Below are 18,615 nucleotides of genomic sequence, written 5' to 3' on the forward strand. Positions count from 1 at the left end.
CCGTTGTAAATTGCCCCTAGTATAGGTAGGTGGTAGGGAAATAAACGGACAGGTGGGGATGTGGTAGGAATATGGAATTAGTGTAGGATTAGTATAAAAGTGTGGTTGATGGTCGGCACAGGCTCGGTGGGCTGAAGGGCCTGTTTCAGTGCTGTATCTCTTTAAAAAAAAAAGAAATAAAAAGTAAGGGTCAAATGAACAAGGCTCATTGTAAAATGTGTGAACTCATTTGAGAACATAGGAATGGAGGAAGCAGACAATGTAAAGCTGGTTTCAGAATCCGAAGTATATTTTCGGTGTGTTTTCACTATATGGAAGTGCAAGCTTCTGATCTTGATCATGGAATTTTTCCCTAGTTTAAAATTGGTGACTAAAATCCGCATGATGCTGTTTATGTATGTTTGGTATTAAAAATCCCACAATGTCTCAAAGGAAAAGGAAAGTCTGAGGGACTACTTAGTACTAATAGCAGTTCCTCCTCTCCCCTGAGGTTTTCTTCAATTGAAACAAACTGTCACTCAATATCCAGCAAGGTTTGATTTCACTTAAAATTCCAAGAACATTTTGAACAGCTTGGAAATTTTTCTCTTTCTTTCTCTTCTTTTGATGATCATCTTGAGATGGTGGTGGGCAGGTTAGCTGCCCCCATGCTCTGTGGGTGAGGGGGTGTCTTTTTATGCTCTGCTCTGTCTAACATTCATAAAACTAATCTAAGATTGTACATGAAGGCATGCAATTTTTTCGACTGTGATCCCAGCAATTACGCTAAGCTAGTGCTTTCTGGTGGCCTCTGCCATTGTCCCATGCCACTAATGGCACATCTTTGGTGCCTACCTATATAAATGCTAGAAAACGTGGCATTGGTATCTGCGCTGGGGGAGTTGGAGGACCACCCCTGCTGCTGTAACAGGAGCTTTCAAGACTGAGATCAATAGGTCTTTGTTAGGTAAGGATACCGAGGAGTATCGAGCAAAGGTGGGAAATGGAGTTGAGATCATCCATGATCTAATTGAATGGCAGAATAGGCTTGAAGGACTGAATGACCTACACCTGCTGCTATATTACTAAGCACTTAAAAAAAAAAGTTGGCCCTCTGTGAGGGGCTCCAGACACGGAACCAACAAGCCTGAGAGACTGGGAAGCAGGGAACTCCTTATGTAAGGAGTCCCTTGGACTAGACTTTGCTATGTCTGACACCACAGGCCTTCGAAGGATCTGGTGGAGGATTTGCCATTACAAAACCTATGGGAACTCTGACATTTAAGTCAGGCTGTTTTTGGACTTTCTCCAGTTTATTTGGATCTTTCTGAGTAAAATAACTAAGCTACTATTTATGAACGTGGGAGTGCAACATCAACAAGGGGCGGCGCAGTGGTTAGTACCGCAGCCTCACAGCTCCAGCGACCCGGGTTCAATTCTGGGTACTGCCTGTGTGGAGTTTGCAAGTTCTCCATGTGTCTGCGTGGGTTTTCTCTGGGTGCTCCGGTTTCCTCCCACAAGCCAAAAGATTAGATTAGATTAGAGATACAGCACTGAAACAGGCCCTTCGGCCCACCGAGTCTGTGCCGAACATCAACCACCCATTTATACTAATCCTACACTAATCCCATATTCCTACCAAACATCCCCACCGTCCCTATATTTCCCTACCACCCTACCACCTACCTATACTAGTGACAATTTATAATGGCCAATTTACCTATCACCCTGCAAGTCTTTTGGCTTGTGGGAGGAAACCGGAGCACCCGGAGAAAACCCACGCAGACACAGGGAGAACTTGCAAACTCCACACAGGCAGTACCCAGAATCGAACCCGGGTCCCTGGAGCTGTGAGGCTGCAGTGCTAACCACTGCGCCACTGTGCCGCCCTGGGTTGCAGGTTGGTAGGTAAATTGACCATTACAAATTGTCCCTGGTATAGGTAGGTGGTAGGGAAATATAGGGACAGGTGGGGATGTGGTAGGAATATGGGATTAGTGTCGGATTAGTATAAATGGGTGGTTGATGGTTGGCACAGACTCGGTGGGCCGAAGGGCCTGTTTCAGTGCTGTATCTCTAAACTAAACTAAACTAAACTGCAACTGTCTCAAAACATCTTTACGGATGGTGAGAGAGAGGCAGATGTCATGCTTTGAAGTAATGAAAAATTATATTAAATAAATAATGCATTGCTTGTGAGATCACCATTTTCATTTCAAATTGATGGCATAGAAGGTTAACTTTCATCAAGCCAATTCAGCACTGTCATTTTTGAATGCATTTATGTTTCCACCATGCTCACATTTTTGATTTGTTTACATAATTTTGTTTTTTCTTTCTTTTGAACAGGTGTACACTTATAAACTAAACGCCTTAACCAGGGAAAAAGTGGTGGCCATGCATCCAACCAGTATTGAGGGTGTTGAGGATATGGCAACACTGGCAGAGCTGCACGAAGGGGCAATCATGCATAATTTACACATTCGCTATAAACAGGACAATATCTACGTAAGTTCAAAGTAGCACATTGGTGTTGAAATACAGTTTCTGCTGTACAGCCATTTTTTGATTGTCACTTTTGATCAATAATGTTAAAATCTCAAAATAGACATGAGCATGTATGTGACCAGGTCATACTTATGAAATGCATCATCTAGACTGGACAGATTGCCTTGGCAGCTCCTGGAAAAGAATTGCACCTGACAAGGGAGCTTGTTTGTAGAATTAATACTTCAAGGACTGGCACTCCTAAACAGTAAAAGGACTTGTTTTTATATCGTGCCTTTCACAACCTCAGGACGTACCAAAGCACTTTACGGCCAACAAAATACTAGTCACTGGTGTAATGGAGGAAATGTGGCAGCAAATTTGTCCGCAGCAAGCTCCCAGAAATAGCATTGTGAAAATGACCAGATAATCCATGTTTCGTGGTGTTGGTTGTGGGGTAAATATTGCCCAGGATACCAGGGATAAGTTACCTGCTTTGAAATACTTTTACATCAACCTGAACGAGCAGATGGGGCCTTGGTTTAACATCTCACCTGAAAGTCAGCACCTCTAACATTGCAGCACTCCCTCAGTACTGCCCTGGAGTGTCAGCCTAGATTTTTGTGCTCAAGTCTCTGCAGTAGACTTTTGACTTAGAGGTGAGAGCGTGCTACGGCTCTCTCAGGACTATAGTGGAGTAATTTTACATTGTTGTGTCACAAATTAAGTTTATCAAATAGCACATTTCTCTGCAGAGAGAGATCTTTGAGAGATCAGAATTACAAAACAAAATCTTTCTCTGAACACTTCTATTTTAGCATCAATGAAGATCAATTGCAAATTGGGTACTCGGTTGTGTTCATAGGAGAATTCACTACAAAACTAAACTTATCTTTCTTTCCTGATTTGAAATTTGTGTCCAGTTTTGGTCTGTACACACAGTGGCGAATATTGAAGCTTTGAAAATGGTGTAGAGGAGGGCCACTGGATTACTTCTTAGTTTGCAGTACCTGAGCAGCTCATGATTCAAGAGTTAGGTCTGTACGGTTTAGAGAAGTATAGAACCTGGGACAATTTGATTGAGACTTACATAATAATAAAGGATTAGATTGTTTACATGTGTACAAATTATTTCAAATGGATAGGTTCGGGAGGACCAGGGATCACGTTTACAAGTTACATAATGGCAGGACTAGGTTGGATGTTCGGTGGTTCTTTTCTCAGAGAATAGTAGACCCTTGGAACAGGTGGGACACTGATTTGCTGTACAACTTCAAGGATATGCTGGTCCTGTTTCTGGTTGGGACAGAAATCACCTTATATAGGAGTTAGATACCCTGTAATATAACTGAGTCCATCTCGTCTCCTGAGCAAGTTTCTAAAGGACACAGAGAGGAATTTTCCTGATTATTCGTCCTAAACCTTCCGAGTATCATAAAGTTTCGGTTGGCAATGGAAAATAGCAAGGAGCAAGCCAGGTTAAAAATACTTAATTGGGGGAGGGTCAACTTCAATGGGTTGAGAACGGATTTGGCCCAGGTAAATTGGAATCAATGCTCAGCAGGCAAAACTATAACAGAACAATGGGCTGCCTTTAAAGAGGAGATAGTTCAGGTACAGTCAAGGTACATTCCCACAAGGGGAAAGGTCGGGCAAACTAAGCCGGAGCTCCCTGGATGATGAAAGAGAGTAAGGTGAAGCAGAAAAAGAGTGCATGTGACGGATATCATGTTGATGATCCAATTGAGAACCAGACTGAATATAGAAAGTTTAGAGGGGAAGTGAAAAAACTAATGAGAGCAGCAAACAGAGAGTATGAGAAGAGATTGGTAGTGAACATAAAGGGAAATCAAAAACTCTTCGATAGGCATATGAATAGTACAAGGGTGGTAAAAGGAGGAGTGGGATTAATTAGGGACCTAAAAAGAGATTTACACATGGATGTAGGGCCAGAGGTACTAAATGAGTGCTTTGCAAGTGTCTTTACCGAGGAAGATGCTGCCCAAGTCATAGTGAAAAAGGAGGTACTTGCGACACTGGATGAGCTAAAAATTGATAAAGAGGAGGGATTAGAAATGCTGGCTTTATGAAAAGTTGATATGTCACCAGGACCAGATGAGATGCATCCTAGAATACTGAGGGAAGTAAGTGTGGAAATTGCAGAGGCACTGGCCATAGTCTTCCAATCCTCCTTAGATACAAGGTTGTTACACCCTTGTTCAAAAATAGTGTGTAAGGAAGAGCTCAGCAACTACATGTCAGTCTATTTAACCTTGGTGGTGGCAATGCTTTGAGAAATGATAATTCGGGACAAAATTAACAGTCACTTGGCCAAATGTGGATTAATTAAGAAAGTCAGGTTGGATTTGTTGAGGCCAAATCATGTTTAACTAAATTGCTGGGGCCTTGACAGAAATCTTTGTATCCTCATTGGCTACAGGTGAGGTCTCAGAGGACTAGAGAAGAGCCAATGTTGTTCCTTTGTTTAAGAAGGGTAGCCAGGATAATCCAGCAAATTACAGGCTGGTGAGCCTTACATCAGTGGTAGGGAAATTATTGGCGAGGATTCTTCGGGACAGGATTTACTCCCATTTGGAAACAAATGGACTTATTAGCGAGAGGCAGCATGGTTTTGTGAAGGGGAGGTCATGTCTCACTAACTTGATCGAGTTTTTTGAGGAAGTGACGAAGATGATTGATGAAGGAAGGGCAGTGGATGTTGTCAACATGGACTTCAGTAAAGCCTTTGACAAGATCCCTCATGGCAGACTGGTACAAAAGGTTTATTTTAGTGAGTTCAGTGATGCAGCACTGAAACGGGCCCTTCGGCCCACCAAGTCTGTGCCGACCATCAACCACCCATTTATACGAATCCTACACTAATTCCATATTCCTACCACATCCCCACCTGTCCCTATATTTCCCTACCACCTACCTATACTTGGGGCAATTGCTGCTGGCCAATTTACCAATCAACCTGCAATTCTTTGGCATGTGGGAGGAAACCGGAGCACCCGGAGGAAACCCACGCAGACACAGGGAGAACTTGCAAACTCCACACAGGCAGTACCCAGAATTGAACCTAGGTAGCTGGAACTGTGAGGCTGCGGTGCGAACATGGTGAATTCACATGGGATCAGAGGTGAGCTGGCAAGATGGATACAGAACTGGCTCGGTCATAGAAGACAGAGGGTAACAGTGGAAGGGTGCTTTTCTGAATGGAGGGCTGTGACTAGTGGTGTTCCGCAGGGATCAGTGTTGGGACCTTTGCTGTTGGTAGTAATTATAAATAATTTGGAGGAAAATGTAGCTGGTCTGATTAGTAAGTTTGCGGACGACACAAAGGTTAGTGGAGTTGCGGATAGTGATGAGGATTGTCAGAGGATACAGCAGGATACAGATCGGTTGGAGACTTGGGCGGAGAAATGGCAGATAGAGTTTAATATTCACAAATGTGAGGTACTGCATTTTGGAAGATCTAATAAAGGTGGGAAGTATACAGTAAATGGCAGAACCTTTAGGAGTACTGACAGGCAGAGAGATAGAACATAGAACAGTACAGCACAGTACAGGCCCTTCGGCCCACGATGTTGTGCCGAACCTTTAACCTACTCTAAGATCTAAGTAACTACCTACCCTTCATTCTACTATCATCCATGTACCTCTCCAAGAGTCACTTAAATGCCCCGAATGTATCTGCTTCTACTACCACCGCTGGCAGCGCATTCCACGCACCCACCACTCTCTGTGTAAAGAACCTACCTCTGACATCTCCCCGAAACCTTCCTCCAATCACCTTAAAATTATGCCCCCTGGTGATAGCCCTTTCCACCCTGGGAAAAAGTCTCTGGCTATCCACAGATCTGGGCGTACAGGTCCACAGATCACTGAAAGTGGCAACACAGGTGGATAAGGTAGTCAAGAAGGCATAGGCATACAAAGAACAAAGAAAATTACAGCACAGGAACAGGCCCTTCGGCCCTCCAAGCCTACGCCGATCCAAATCCTCTATCTAAACCTGTCGCCTATTTTCTGAAGGTCTGTATCTCTTTACTTCCTGCCCATTCATGCATCTGTCCAGATACATCTTAAAAGACGCTATCGTGCCTGCGTCTACCACCTCCGCTGGCATGCTTGCCTTCATCGGTCGGGGCATTCAGTATAAAAATTGACAAGTCATGCTGCAGCTGTACAGAACCTTAGTTAGGCCACACTTAGAATAGTGCGTACAATTCTGGTCGCCACACCACCAGAAGGATGTGGAGGCATAAGAGAGGGTACAGAAGAGGTTTACCAGGATGTTGCCTCGTCTGGAGGGTATTAGCTATGAGCGGAGGTTGGATAAACTCGGATTGTTTTCACTGGAACGACGGAGGTGGAGGGGCGACATGATAGAGGTTTACAAAGTTATGAGCGGCATGGACAGAGTGGATAGTCAGAAGCTTTTTCCCAGGGTGGAAGAGTCAGTTACTAGGGGACATAGGTTTAAGGTGCGAGGGGCAAAGTTTAGAGGGGATGTGCGAGGCAAGTTTTTTTTTTTTTTACACAGAGGGTGGTGAGTGCCTGGAACTTGCTGCCGGGGGAGGTGGTGGAAGCAGGTACGATAGCAACGTTTAAGAGGAATTTTGACAAATACATAAATGGGATGGGAATAGAGGGATATGGACCCCGGAAGTGCAGAAGGTTTTAGTTTAGACAGGCATCATGATCGGTGCAGGCTTGGAGGGCCAAATGGCCTATTCCTGTGCTGTACTGTTCTTTGTTCTTTGTACTTGAGTTTTTTGATGAGGTGGTAGAGAGTAATGCAGTTGACGTGAAATACATAGACTTTCAACAGGCATTTGATAAAGTGACACTTAACAGCTTTGTTGGCAGAGTTAGAGCCCATGGAATAACAAGGCAGCACGGATATGAAATTGGCTGAGTGACAGGCAAGAGGGTAATAGTGAAGTAATTGATTTGAAGTCTGGAGGAAGTTATACAGTGGTGTTCCCCAGGGGTCAGTATTAGGATTCCTGCTTTTCTTGATATATATTAATGACCTGGACTTGGGTGTACAGGGCACAATTTCAAAATTTGCGAATTACACAAAATTTGGAAGTGTTGTGAACTGTGATGAAAATGGTGATAGAACAAAGAACAAAGAAAATTACAGCACAGGAACAGGCCCTTCGGCCCTCCAAGCCTGCGCCGATACAGATCCTCTATCTATACCTGTCGCCTATTTTCTAAGGGTCTGTATCTCTTTGCTTCCTGCCCATTCATGTATCTGTCTAGATACATCTTAAAAGACGCTATCGTGCCCGCATCTACCACCTCCGCTGCCAACGCGTTCCAGGCACCCACCACCCTCTGTGTAAAGAACTTTCCACGCATGTCCCCCCTAAACTTTTCCCCTCTCACTTTGAACTCGTGACCCCGAGTAATTGAATCCCCCACTCTGGGGAAAAAGCTTCTTGCTATCCACCCTGTCTATACCTCTCATGATTTTGTACACCTCAGGGCGGCACTGTGGCGCAGTGGTTAGCACCGCAGCCTCACAGCTCCAGCGACCCGGGTTCAATTCTGGGTACTGCCTGTGTGGAGTTTGCAAGTTCTCCCTGTGTCTGCGTGGGTTTCCTCCGGGTGCTCTGGTTTCCTCCCACAGCCAAAAGACTTGCAGGTTGATAGGTAAATTGGCCATTATAAATTGCCCCTAGTATAGGTAGGTGGTAGGGGAATATAGGGACGGGTGAGGATGTGGTAGAAATATGGGATTAGTGTAGGATTAGTATAAATGGGTGGTTGATGGTCGGCACAGACTCGGTGGGCCGAAGGGCCTGTTTCAGTGCTGTATATCTAAATCTAATCAGGTCCCCCTTCAACCTCCGTCTTTCTAATGAAAATAATCCTAATCTACTCAACCTCTCTTCATAGCTAGCGCCCTCCATACCAGGCAACATCCTGGTGAACCTCCTCTGCACCCTCTCCAAAGCATCTACATCCTTTTGGTAATGTGGCGACCAGAACTGCACGCAGTATTCCAAATGTGGCCGAACCAAAGTCTTATACAACTGTAACATGACCTGCCAACTCTTGTACTCAATACCCTGTCCGATGAAGGAAAGCATGCCATATGCCTTCTTGACCACTCAATTGACCTGCGTTGCCGCCTTCAGGGAACAATGGACCTGAACACCCAAATCTCTCTGTCCATCAATTTTCCCCAGGACTTTTCCATTTATTGTATAGTTCACTCTTGAATTGGATCTTCCAAAATGCATCACCTCGCATTTGCCCGGATTGAACTCCATCTGCTATTTCTCTGCCCAACTCCAATCTATCTATATTCTGCTGTATTCTCTGACAGTCCCCTTCACTATCTGCTACTCCACCAATCTTAGTGTCGTCTGCAAACTTGCTAATCAGACCACCTATACTTTCCTCCAAATCATTTATGTATATCACAAACAACAGTGGTCCCAGCACGGATCCCTGTGGAACACCACTGGTCACATGTCTCCATTTTGAGAAACTCTCTTCCACTGCTACTCTCTGTCTCCTGTTGCCCAGCCACTTCTTTATCCATCTAGCTTGTACACCCTGGACCCCATGCAACTTCACTTTCTCTATCAACCTACCATGGGGAACCTTATCAAACGCCTTACTGAAGTCCATGTATATGACATCTACAGCCCTTCCCTCATCAATCAACTTTGTCACTTCCTCAAAGAATTCTATTAAGTTGGTAAGACATGACCTTGCCTGCACAAAACCATGTTGCCTATCACTGATAAGCAGTCGCCAATTTTCTTCCAAATGGGAATAGATCCTATCCCTCAGTATCTTCTCCAGCAGCTTCCCTACCACTGACGTCAGGCTCACCGGTCTATAATTACCTGGATTATCCCTGCTACCCTTCTTAAACATTAGCAACTCTCCAGTCCTCTGGGACCTCACCCGTGTTTGAGGATGCTGCAAAGATCTGTTAAGGCCCCAGCTGCTTCCTCTCTCGCTTCCCTCAGTAACCTGGGATAGATCCCATCCGGACCTGGGGACTTGTCCACCTTAATGCCTTTTAGAATACCCAACACTTCCTCCCTTCTTATGCCGACTTGACCTGGAGTAATCAAACATCTATCCCTAACCTCAACATCCGTCATGTCCCTCTCCTCGGTGAATACCGATGCAAAGTACTCGTTTAGAATCTCACCAATTTTCTCTGACTCCACGCATAATTTTCCTCCTTTGTCCTTGAGTGGGCCAATCCTTTCTCTGGTTACCCTCTTGCTCCTTATATATGAATAAAAGGCTTTGGGATTTTCCTTAACCCTGTTTGCTAAAGATATTTCATGACCCCTTTTAGCCCTCTTAATTCCTCGTTTCAGATTGGTCCTCCATTCCCGATATTCTTCCAAAGCTTCGTCTTTCTTCAGCCGCCTAGACCTTATGTATGCTTCCTTTTTCCTCTTAGCTAGTCTCACAATTTCACCTGTCATCCATGGTTCCCTAATCTTGCCATTTCTATCCCTCATTTTCACAGGAACATGTCTCTCCTGCACGCTAATCAACCTCTCTTTAAAAGCCTCCCACATATCACATGTGGATTTATCTTCAAACAGCTGCTCCCAATCTACATTCCCCAGCTCCTGCCGAATTTTGGTATAGTTGGCCTTCTCCCAATTTAGGACCACTCTCGTCTTTGTCCATGAGTATTCTAAAACTTACGGAATTGTGATCACTATTCCCAAAATAGCCCCCTACTGAAACTTCAACCACCAGGCCGGGCTCATTCCCCAACACCAGTTCCAGTATGGCCCCTTCCCGAGTTGGACTATTTACATACTGCTCCAGAAAACCCTCCTGGATGCTCCTTACAAATTCTGCTCCATCTCGACCTCTGACACAAAGTGAATCCCAGTCAATGTTGGGAAAATTAAAATCTCCTATCACCACCACCCTGTTGCTCCAACATCTTTCCATAATCTGTTTACATATTTGTACCTCTATCTCACGCTCACTGTTGGGAGGCCTGTAGTACAGCCCCAACTTTGTTACCGCACCCTTCCTATTTCTGAGGACATAGACAGGCTGGTGGAATGGGTGGACAATTGGCAGAGGAAATTTAATGCAGAGAATTGTGAAGTGATACGTTTTGACTGGAAGAAGGAGGCGATGCAATTGGAAACAGACAGTACAATTCTCCAAGTGATGCAGGAGCAGAGGGACCTGGGGGTCTATGCGCACAAATGATTGAAGGTGGCAGGGCTGGTTGAGAAAGCAGTTCATAAAGCATTTGGTTGTTAGAAGTAGGGACATAGAGTACAAAAGCTGTGTAAAACCCTGGTTCGACCTCAGCTGGAGTATTGTGTCTAATTCTGGGCACCACACTTTAGGAAGGATGTGAGGGTGCTGAAGAGATTCACAAAAATGGTTCCAAGGATGAGCAACTTCAGTGATGTGGATAGATTGGAGAAGCTGAGGCTGTTCTCGGAGAAGAGAGGATTAAGAGGAGATTTGATAGAGGTGCTCGAAATCATGAGGGTTCTTGACAGAATAGATAGGGAGAAACATTGGTAGAAGGATCAACCAGAGGGTACCAATTTAAGGTGATTAGCAAAAGAAGCAACGGTGACAAGAGGACATTTTTTTTAACCCAGCCAGTAGTTAGGATCCTGAGTGCCCTGCCTGACAGTGTGGCGGAGGCAGATTAAATTGTGGCTTTCCAAAGAGAACTGGATAATTATCTGAATCGAAAAAATTTGAGGGGCTGCAGGGAAAGGGAGAGTGGGAGTCGGTGAGTTGCTCTTGCAGCGAGCTGGCACAGACATGATGGGCCAAATGGCTGCTTTCTGTGCAGTCACCATTCTATGATTGGGCTGGTATTGTTCACTGCTCTTTCCCTTTCCCAAGAGATTACATGGCTGTGGATGGGTATGGAGTGTTTGTATCATGAGATATACATCATTAACAACAACGACCTGCCTCTATAGAGCACCTTTAATGCAGTAAAACATCCGAAGTTGTTCCACAGGAATGTTATGGGAAAACAAATTGACACTGAGCTAAAGAAAGGTACCTAAACAATTGGTTAAAGAGGTAAGTTTTTTGCGGTTTGTTAAAGGAGGAAACAAAGGCAGAGACGTTTGGAAAGGAATTCCAGAGCTTCGGGCCTCGACAGCTAAAGGCACAGCTGCCAATGTTGGGGGCAAAGGAAGTGTCAGATGCACAGGAGGACAGAGTTGTAGGAATACAGAGTTGTAGGAACGCAGAGGTCTACAGAGGGTTATAAGATTAGCGAGGTTACAACATGGAGAGGTCATGGAGAGATTTGAACACAAGGATGCGAATTTTAAAATGCAGGTGTTGGTGGGCTGAGACTCAATGTCGGTTAGTGAGTGCAGGGGCATGGGTGAACAGAACTTCCCAAGGTCAGAGGGCATCATGATTGTACAGAACAGGCTGAATAGACCAGTTGGCCTTTTCTTGGCTGCAACTTCAGGGTGTCCATGTGTTTATATTGCAGTTTATTTTATTTCTTCCTGAAAACATCTCCCAACAAAAAATGAAAGAATTACTATATCAAAATTGCTGGTGTAAATGTGCAAATTATTTTATTTTCATGGAAAATATCTTCTAGTGTTATTTATTAACATACTTGCATAGATCCTGCGTTAGATATTAAATAAAATGGCTTTTAAACTTAATAAAAGTATTAACGCAATTTTATTGTTTGTTGCTGTACATTTTGTTTGTAGCAAGGTATGGCTTGCTATTGTTGATGATTAGGAATATTGCTTGAAGCTGGCGCAGTTTTCAGTCACTTTATTGGCATGCTAGGGTTCTAGTAAACAGACTAATTTGCTACTGATTCTTGATCTTATCTCGTATTGCACCGCATCTAACGAAGCATCTTACTCGTGATCAATCATTTTAAATAGTATGTTCTTATTTCAGTGAATGTGAATGCAGGGGGCATGATTATTAAGTTTGCAGATGACACCAAAATTGGTGGTTATAATGGACAGTGAAGAAGGTTGTCTAAGGTTACAACAGGATATAGATAAACTGGGAAAGTGGGCAAGGGATTGGCAAATAGAATTTAACGCAGACAAGTGCGAAGTGATGCATTTTGGGAAGTTAAACCAGGGCAGGACATTTACAGTGAATGGCAGGGCCCTGGGGAATGTTCTTGAGCAGAGAGACCTTGGGGTGCAAGTACATAGTTGCCTGAAAGTGGCAACACAGGTAGGCAGGGTGGTGAAGAAGGCATATGGCATACTTGCCTTCATCGGCCGAGGCATTGAGTACAAGAGTTGGGACGTCATGTAACAGTTCCTTGACCTTTCCTGACAACTCACTGACCTTTACTATAGTCATGGAGAGGGATAGGAGCAGACGGGATGGGAAAATATTTAATTGGGGGAGGGGGAATTACAATGCTATTAGGCAGGAACTGGGGAGTTCAAATTGGGAACAGATGTTCTCAGGGAAATGCACGACAGAAATGTGGAGGTTGTTTAGGGAGCACTTGCTGCGACTGCTGGATAGGTTTGTCCTGATGAGGCAAGGAAGGGATGGTAGGGTGAAGGAACCTTGGATGACAAGAGATGTGGAACAGCTAGTCAAGAGGAAGAAGGAAGCTTATGTAAGGTTGAGGAAGCAAGGATCAGACAGGGCTCTAGAGGGTTACAAGGTAGCCAGGAAGGAACTGAAGAATGGACTTAGGAGAGCTAGAAGGGGACATGAACAAGTCTTGGCGGGTAGGATTAAAGGAAAATCCCAAGGCGTTCTACACTTATATGAGGAACAAGAGGATGGCCAGAGTGAGGGTAGGGCCGATCAGGGATAGTGGAGGGAACTTGTGCCTGGAGTCGGAGCAGGTAGGGGAGGTCCTGAATGAATACTTTGCTTTAGTATTCACCAGTGAGAGGGACCTTGCCGTTTGTGAGGACAGTGTGAAACAGGCTGATATGCTCAAACAGGTTGAGGTTAAGAAGGAGGATATGCTGGAAATTTTGAAAGACATGAGAATAGATGAGTCCCCGGGGCCAGACGGGATATACCCAAGGTTATTAAAGGAAGCGAGGTAAGAGATTGCCGTGCCTTTGGCAATGATCTTTGCGTCCTCACTGTCCACTGGAGTAGTACCAGATGATTGGAGGGTGGCAAATGTTATTCCCTTGTTCAAGAAAGGGAATAGGGATAACCCTGGGAATTATAGACCAGTCAGTCTTCGGTCGGTGGTGGGCAAATTATTGGAGAGGATTCTGAGAGACAGGATTTATGATTACTTGGAAAAGCATGGTTTCATTAGAGACAGTCAGCATAGCTTTGTGAGGGGCAGGTCATGCCTCACAAGCCTTATTGAATTCTTTGAAGATGTGACAAAACACATTGATGAAGGAAGAGCAGTGGATGTGGTGTATATGGATTTTAGCAAGGCGTTTGATAAGGTTCCCCATGGTAGGCTCATTCAGAAAGTGAGGAGGCATGGGATACAGGGATATTTGGCTGTCTGGATACGGAATTGGCTGGCCCATAGAAGTCAGAGGGTGGTAGTAGATGGAAAGTATTCAGCCTGGAGCTCGGTGACCAGTGGTTTTCCGCAGGAATCTGTTCTGGGACCTCTGCTCTTTGTGATTTTTATAAATGACTTGGATGAGGAAGTGGAAGGCTGGGTTAGTAGGTTTGCCGATGACACAAAGGTTGCTGGAGTTGTGGATAGTGTGGAGGGCTGTTGTCGCGGGACATTGACAGGATGCAGAGCTGGGCTGAGCAGTGGCAGTTGGAGTTCAAGCTGGAAAAGTGTGAAGTAACAAAGAACAAAGAAATTTACAGCACAGGAACAGGCCCTTCGGCCCTCCAAGCCTACGCCGATCCAAATTCTCTATCTAAACCTGTCGCCTATTTTCTAAGGGTCTGTATCTCTTTACTTCCTGCCCATTCATGTATCTGTCTAGATACATCTTAAAAGACGCTATCGTGCCCGCGTCGAATTTGAAAGCGGAATACAGGCTTCAAGACAGGATTCTTGGCAGTGTGGAGGAACAGAGGGATCTTGGGGTCCATATCCATAGATCGCTCAAAGTTGCCACCCAAGTTGATAGGGTTGTTAAGAAGGCGTATGGTGTGTTCGCTTTCATTAACAGGGCGATTGGGTTTAAGAGCCGTGAGGTTATGCTGCAGCTCTATAAGGCCCTGGTTAGACCACACTTGGAATATTGTGTTCAGTTCTGGTCGCCTCATTATAGGAAGGATGTGGAAGCTTTAGAGAGGGTGAGGAGGAGATTTACCAGGATGCTATCTGGATTGGAGGGCATGTCTTATGAAGAAAGATTGAGGGAGCTGGGGCTTTTCTCATTGGAGCGAAGTAGGATGAGAGGTGACTTGATAGAGGTGTACAAGATGATAGGCATAGATAGAGCGGATAGCCAGAGACTTTTTCCCAGGGCGGAAAGGGCTATCACCAGGGGGCATAATTTCAAGGTGATTGGAGGAAGGTTTCGGGGAGATGTCAGAGGTAGGTTCTTTACACAGAGACTGGTGGGTGCATGGAATGCACTGCCAGCGGTGGTAGCAGAAGCAGATACATTAGGGACATTTAAGCGACTCTTGAATGGGTACATGGATGATAGCAGAATGATGCATTTTGGAAGATCCAATTCAAGAGTGAACTACACAGTAAATGGAAAAGTCCTGGGGGAAATTGATGTACAGAGAGATTTGGGTGTTCAGGTCCATTGTTCCCTGAAGGTGGCAACGCAGGTCAATAGAGTGGTCAAGAAGGCATACGGCATGCTTTCCTTCATCGGATGGGGTGTTGAGTACAAGAGTTGGCAGGTCATGTTACAGTTGTATAGGACTTTGGTTCGGCCACATTTGGAATACTGCGTGCAGTTCTGGTCGCCACATTACCAAAAGGATGTGGATGCTTTGGAGAGGGTGCAGAGGAGATTCACCAGGATGTTGCCTGGTATGGAGGGCGCAAGCTATGAAGAGAGGTTGAGTAGATTAGGATTATTTTCATTAGAAAGACGGAGGTTGAGGGGGGACCTGATTGAGGTGTACAAAATCATGAGAGGTATAGACAGAGTGGATAGCAAGAAGCTTTTTCCCAGAGTGGGGGATTCAATTACAAGGGGACACGAGTTCAAAGTGAAAGGGGAAAAGTTTATGGGGGATATGCGTGGAAATTTCTTTACGCAGAGGGTGGTGGGTGCATGGAACGCTTTGCCAGCGGAGGTGGTAGACGCGGGCACGATAGCGTCTTTTAAGATGTATCTAGACAGATACATGAATGGGCAGGAAGTAAAGAGATACAGACCCTTAGAAAATAGGCGACAGGTTTAGATAGAGAATTTGGATCGGCGTAGGCTTGGAGGTCCGAAGGGCTTGTTCCTGTGCTGTAATTTTCTTTGTTCTTTGTTCTTTTGTTTTTGAGACCTGGTGAGACCGCACCTGGACTATTGCGTGCAGTTCTGGTCACCGCATTATAGGAAGGATGTGGAAGCTTTGGAAAGGGTGCAGAGGTGATTTACAAGGATGTTGCCTGGTATGGAGGGAAGGTCTTACGAGGAAAGGCTGAGGGACTTGAGGTTGTTTTCGTTGGAGAGAAGGAGGAGGAGAGGTGACTTAATAGAGACATATAAGATAATCAGAGGGTTAGGTAGGGTGGATAGTGAGAGTCTTTTTCCTCGGATGGTGATGGCAAACACGAGGGGACATAGCTTTAAGTTGAGGGGTGATAGATATCGTACAGATGTGAGAGGTAGTTTCTTTACTCAGAGAGTAGTCGGGGCATGGAACGCCCTGCCTGCAACAGTGGTAGACTCGCCAACTTTAAGGGCATTTAAGTGGTCATTGGATAGACATATGGATGAAAATGGAATAGTGTAGGTCAGATGGTTTCACAGGTCGGTGCAACATTGAGGGCCGAAGGGCCTGTACTGCGCATCACAAAACCGTGCTGACTTTCGCTAATGAACTTATTCTTTTCAAGATGATTATAAATCCTATCTCTTATAACCTTTTCCAACATTTTACCCACAGGCTCACAGGTCTATAATTACCAGGGCTGTCTCTACTCCCCTTCTTAAATGAGGGGACAACATTTGCTATCCTCCAGTCTTCCGGCACTATTCCTGTCGACAATGACGACATAAAGATCAAGGACTAAGGCTCTGCAATCTCCTCCCTGGCTTCCCAGAGAATCCTAGGATAAATCCCATCTGGTCCAGGGGACTTATCTATTTTCACACTTTCCAAAATTGCTAACACCTCCTCCTTGTGAACCTCAATCACATCTCGCCTAGTAGTCTGTATCTCAGTATTCTCCTCGACAACATTTTCTTTCTCTACTGTAAATACTGACGAAAAATATTCATTTAACGCTTCCCCTATCTCTTCTGATTCCACACACAACTGCCCACTACTATCCTTGATTGGCCCTAATCTAACTCTAGTCATTCTTTTATTCCTGATATACCTCTAGGGTTTTCCTTGATCCTATCCGCCAATGACTTCTCGTGTCCTCTCCTTGCTCTTCTTCGCTCTCCCTTTCGATCCTTCCTGGCTAGCTTGTAACTCGCAAGCGCCCTAACTGAGCCTTCACGTCTCATCCTAACATAAGCCGCCGCCTTCCTCTTGACAAGCGCTTCAACTTCTTTAGTAAACCACGGCTCCCTCGCTCGACAACTTCCTCCCTGCCTCACAGGTACATACTTATCAAGGACACGCAGTAGCTGCTCCTTGAATAAGCTCCACATTTCGATTGTTCCCATTCCCTGCAGTTTCCTTCCCCATCCTACGCATCCTAAATCTTGCCTAATCACATCAGAATTTCCTTTCCCCCAGCTATAATTCTTGCCCTGCGGTATATACCTGTCCCTGCCCATTGCTATGGTAAACCTCACTGAATTGTGATCACTATCACCAAAGTGCTCACCTACATCTAAATCTAACACCTGGCCGGGTTCATTCCCTAGTACCAATTCCAATGTGGCATCGCCCCTGGTTGGCCTGTCTACATACTGTGTCAGAAAACCCTCCTGCACACACAAAAATTGACCCATCTAAAGTACTCGAACTATAGTATTTCCAGTCAATATTTGGAAAGTTAAAGTCCCCCATAACAACTACCCTGTTACTCTTGCTCCTGTTGAGAATCATCTTCGCTATCCTTTCCTCTACATCTCTGGAACTATTCGGAGGTCTCTCGAAAACTCCCAACAGGGTGACCTCTCCTCTCCTGTTTCTAACCTCGGCCCAGACTACCTCAAACGTCCTTCCTGCCGCTGTAATACTCTCCTTGATTAACAATGCCACCCCCCCCCCCTCTTTTACCATCTTCTCTGTTCTTACTGAAACATCTAAATCCCGGAACCTGCAACATCCATTCCTGTCCCTGCTCTACCCATGTCTCCGAAATGGCCACAACATCGAGATCCCAGGTACCAACCCATGCTGCAAGCTCACCCACCTTATTCCGGATGCTCCTGGCGTTGAAGTAGGCACATTTTAAACCAAGTTCTTGCTTGCCAGTGCCCTCTTGCGTCCTTGTAACCTTATCCCTGACCTCACTACTCTCAACATCCTGTACACTGGAGCTACAATTTATGTTCCCATCCCCCTGCTGAATTAGTTTAAACCCCCCCCCCCCCTGAAGAGCACTAGCAAATCTCCCCCCCCAGGATATTGGTACTCCTCTGGTTCAGGTGAAGACCATCCTTTTTAATAGTTTATTGTTGCCAGGTTTAAAAAGATTCCAAGATGCTTATCAGCATTAAAGGAATTTACTTCATGTAGAAAGCCATGCTTTGATGTCATTTACTGAGTTACTGTTTTGGAAGTTAGATTCAAGTGACACAGGTTAAGATATGAAAACAAGAAATACTGGAAATACTCAGCAGATCTGGCTGTATCTGTGGAGAGAGATACAGAGTTAACGTTTCAGGTCAGTGACCCTTCAATAGAAAGCATTTCTGATGTAGGGTCACTGACCTGAAATGTTAACTCTGCTTCTCGCTCTACAGATGCTGCCAGACCTGCTGAATATTTCCAACATTTCTTGTTTTTATTTCAGATTTCCAGCATCTGCAGTATTTTGTTTTTATATTATTATGCCACAGGTTAAGACATGTTTTGGAATGTACCATAGAACCAAAGAAC

General features: G+C 44.9%; 1 protein-coding gene across 1 annotated transcript in view; it reads left to right on the top strand.

The window, feature by feature from the left end:
* myo10 (myosin X) overlaps positions 1-18,615 on the top strand; it is a 613,607-nt gene that overhangs the window by 217,945 nt on the left and 377,047 nt on the right. Inside the window, exon 3 of the mRNA XM_068058429.1 lies at positions 2,329-2,487. Coding sequence (XP_067914530.1) covers positions 2,329-2,487 — 159 coding nt within the window. The remainder of the gene's footprint in view (positions 1-2,328; positions 2,488-18,615) is intronic.

The sequence above is a fragment of the Heterodontus francisci genome, chromosome 2, assembly GCF_036365525.1.
Source record: "Heterodontus francisci isolate sHetFra1 chromosome 2, sHetFra1.hap1, whole genome shotgun sequence".
NCBI lineage: Eukaryota > Metazoa > Chordata > Chondrichthyes > Heterodontiformes > Heterodontidae > Heterodontus > Heterodontus francisci.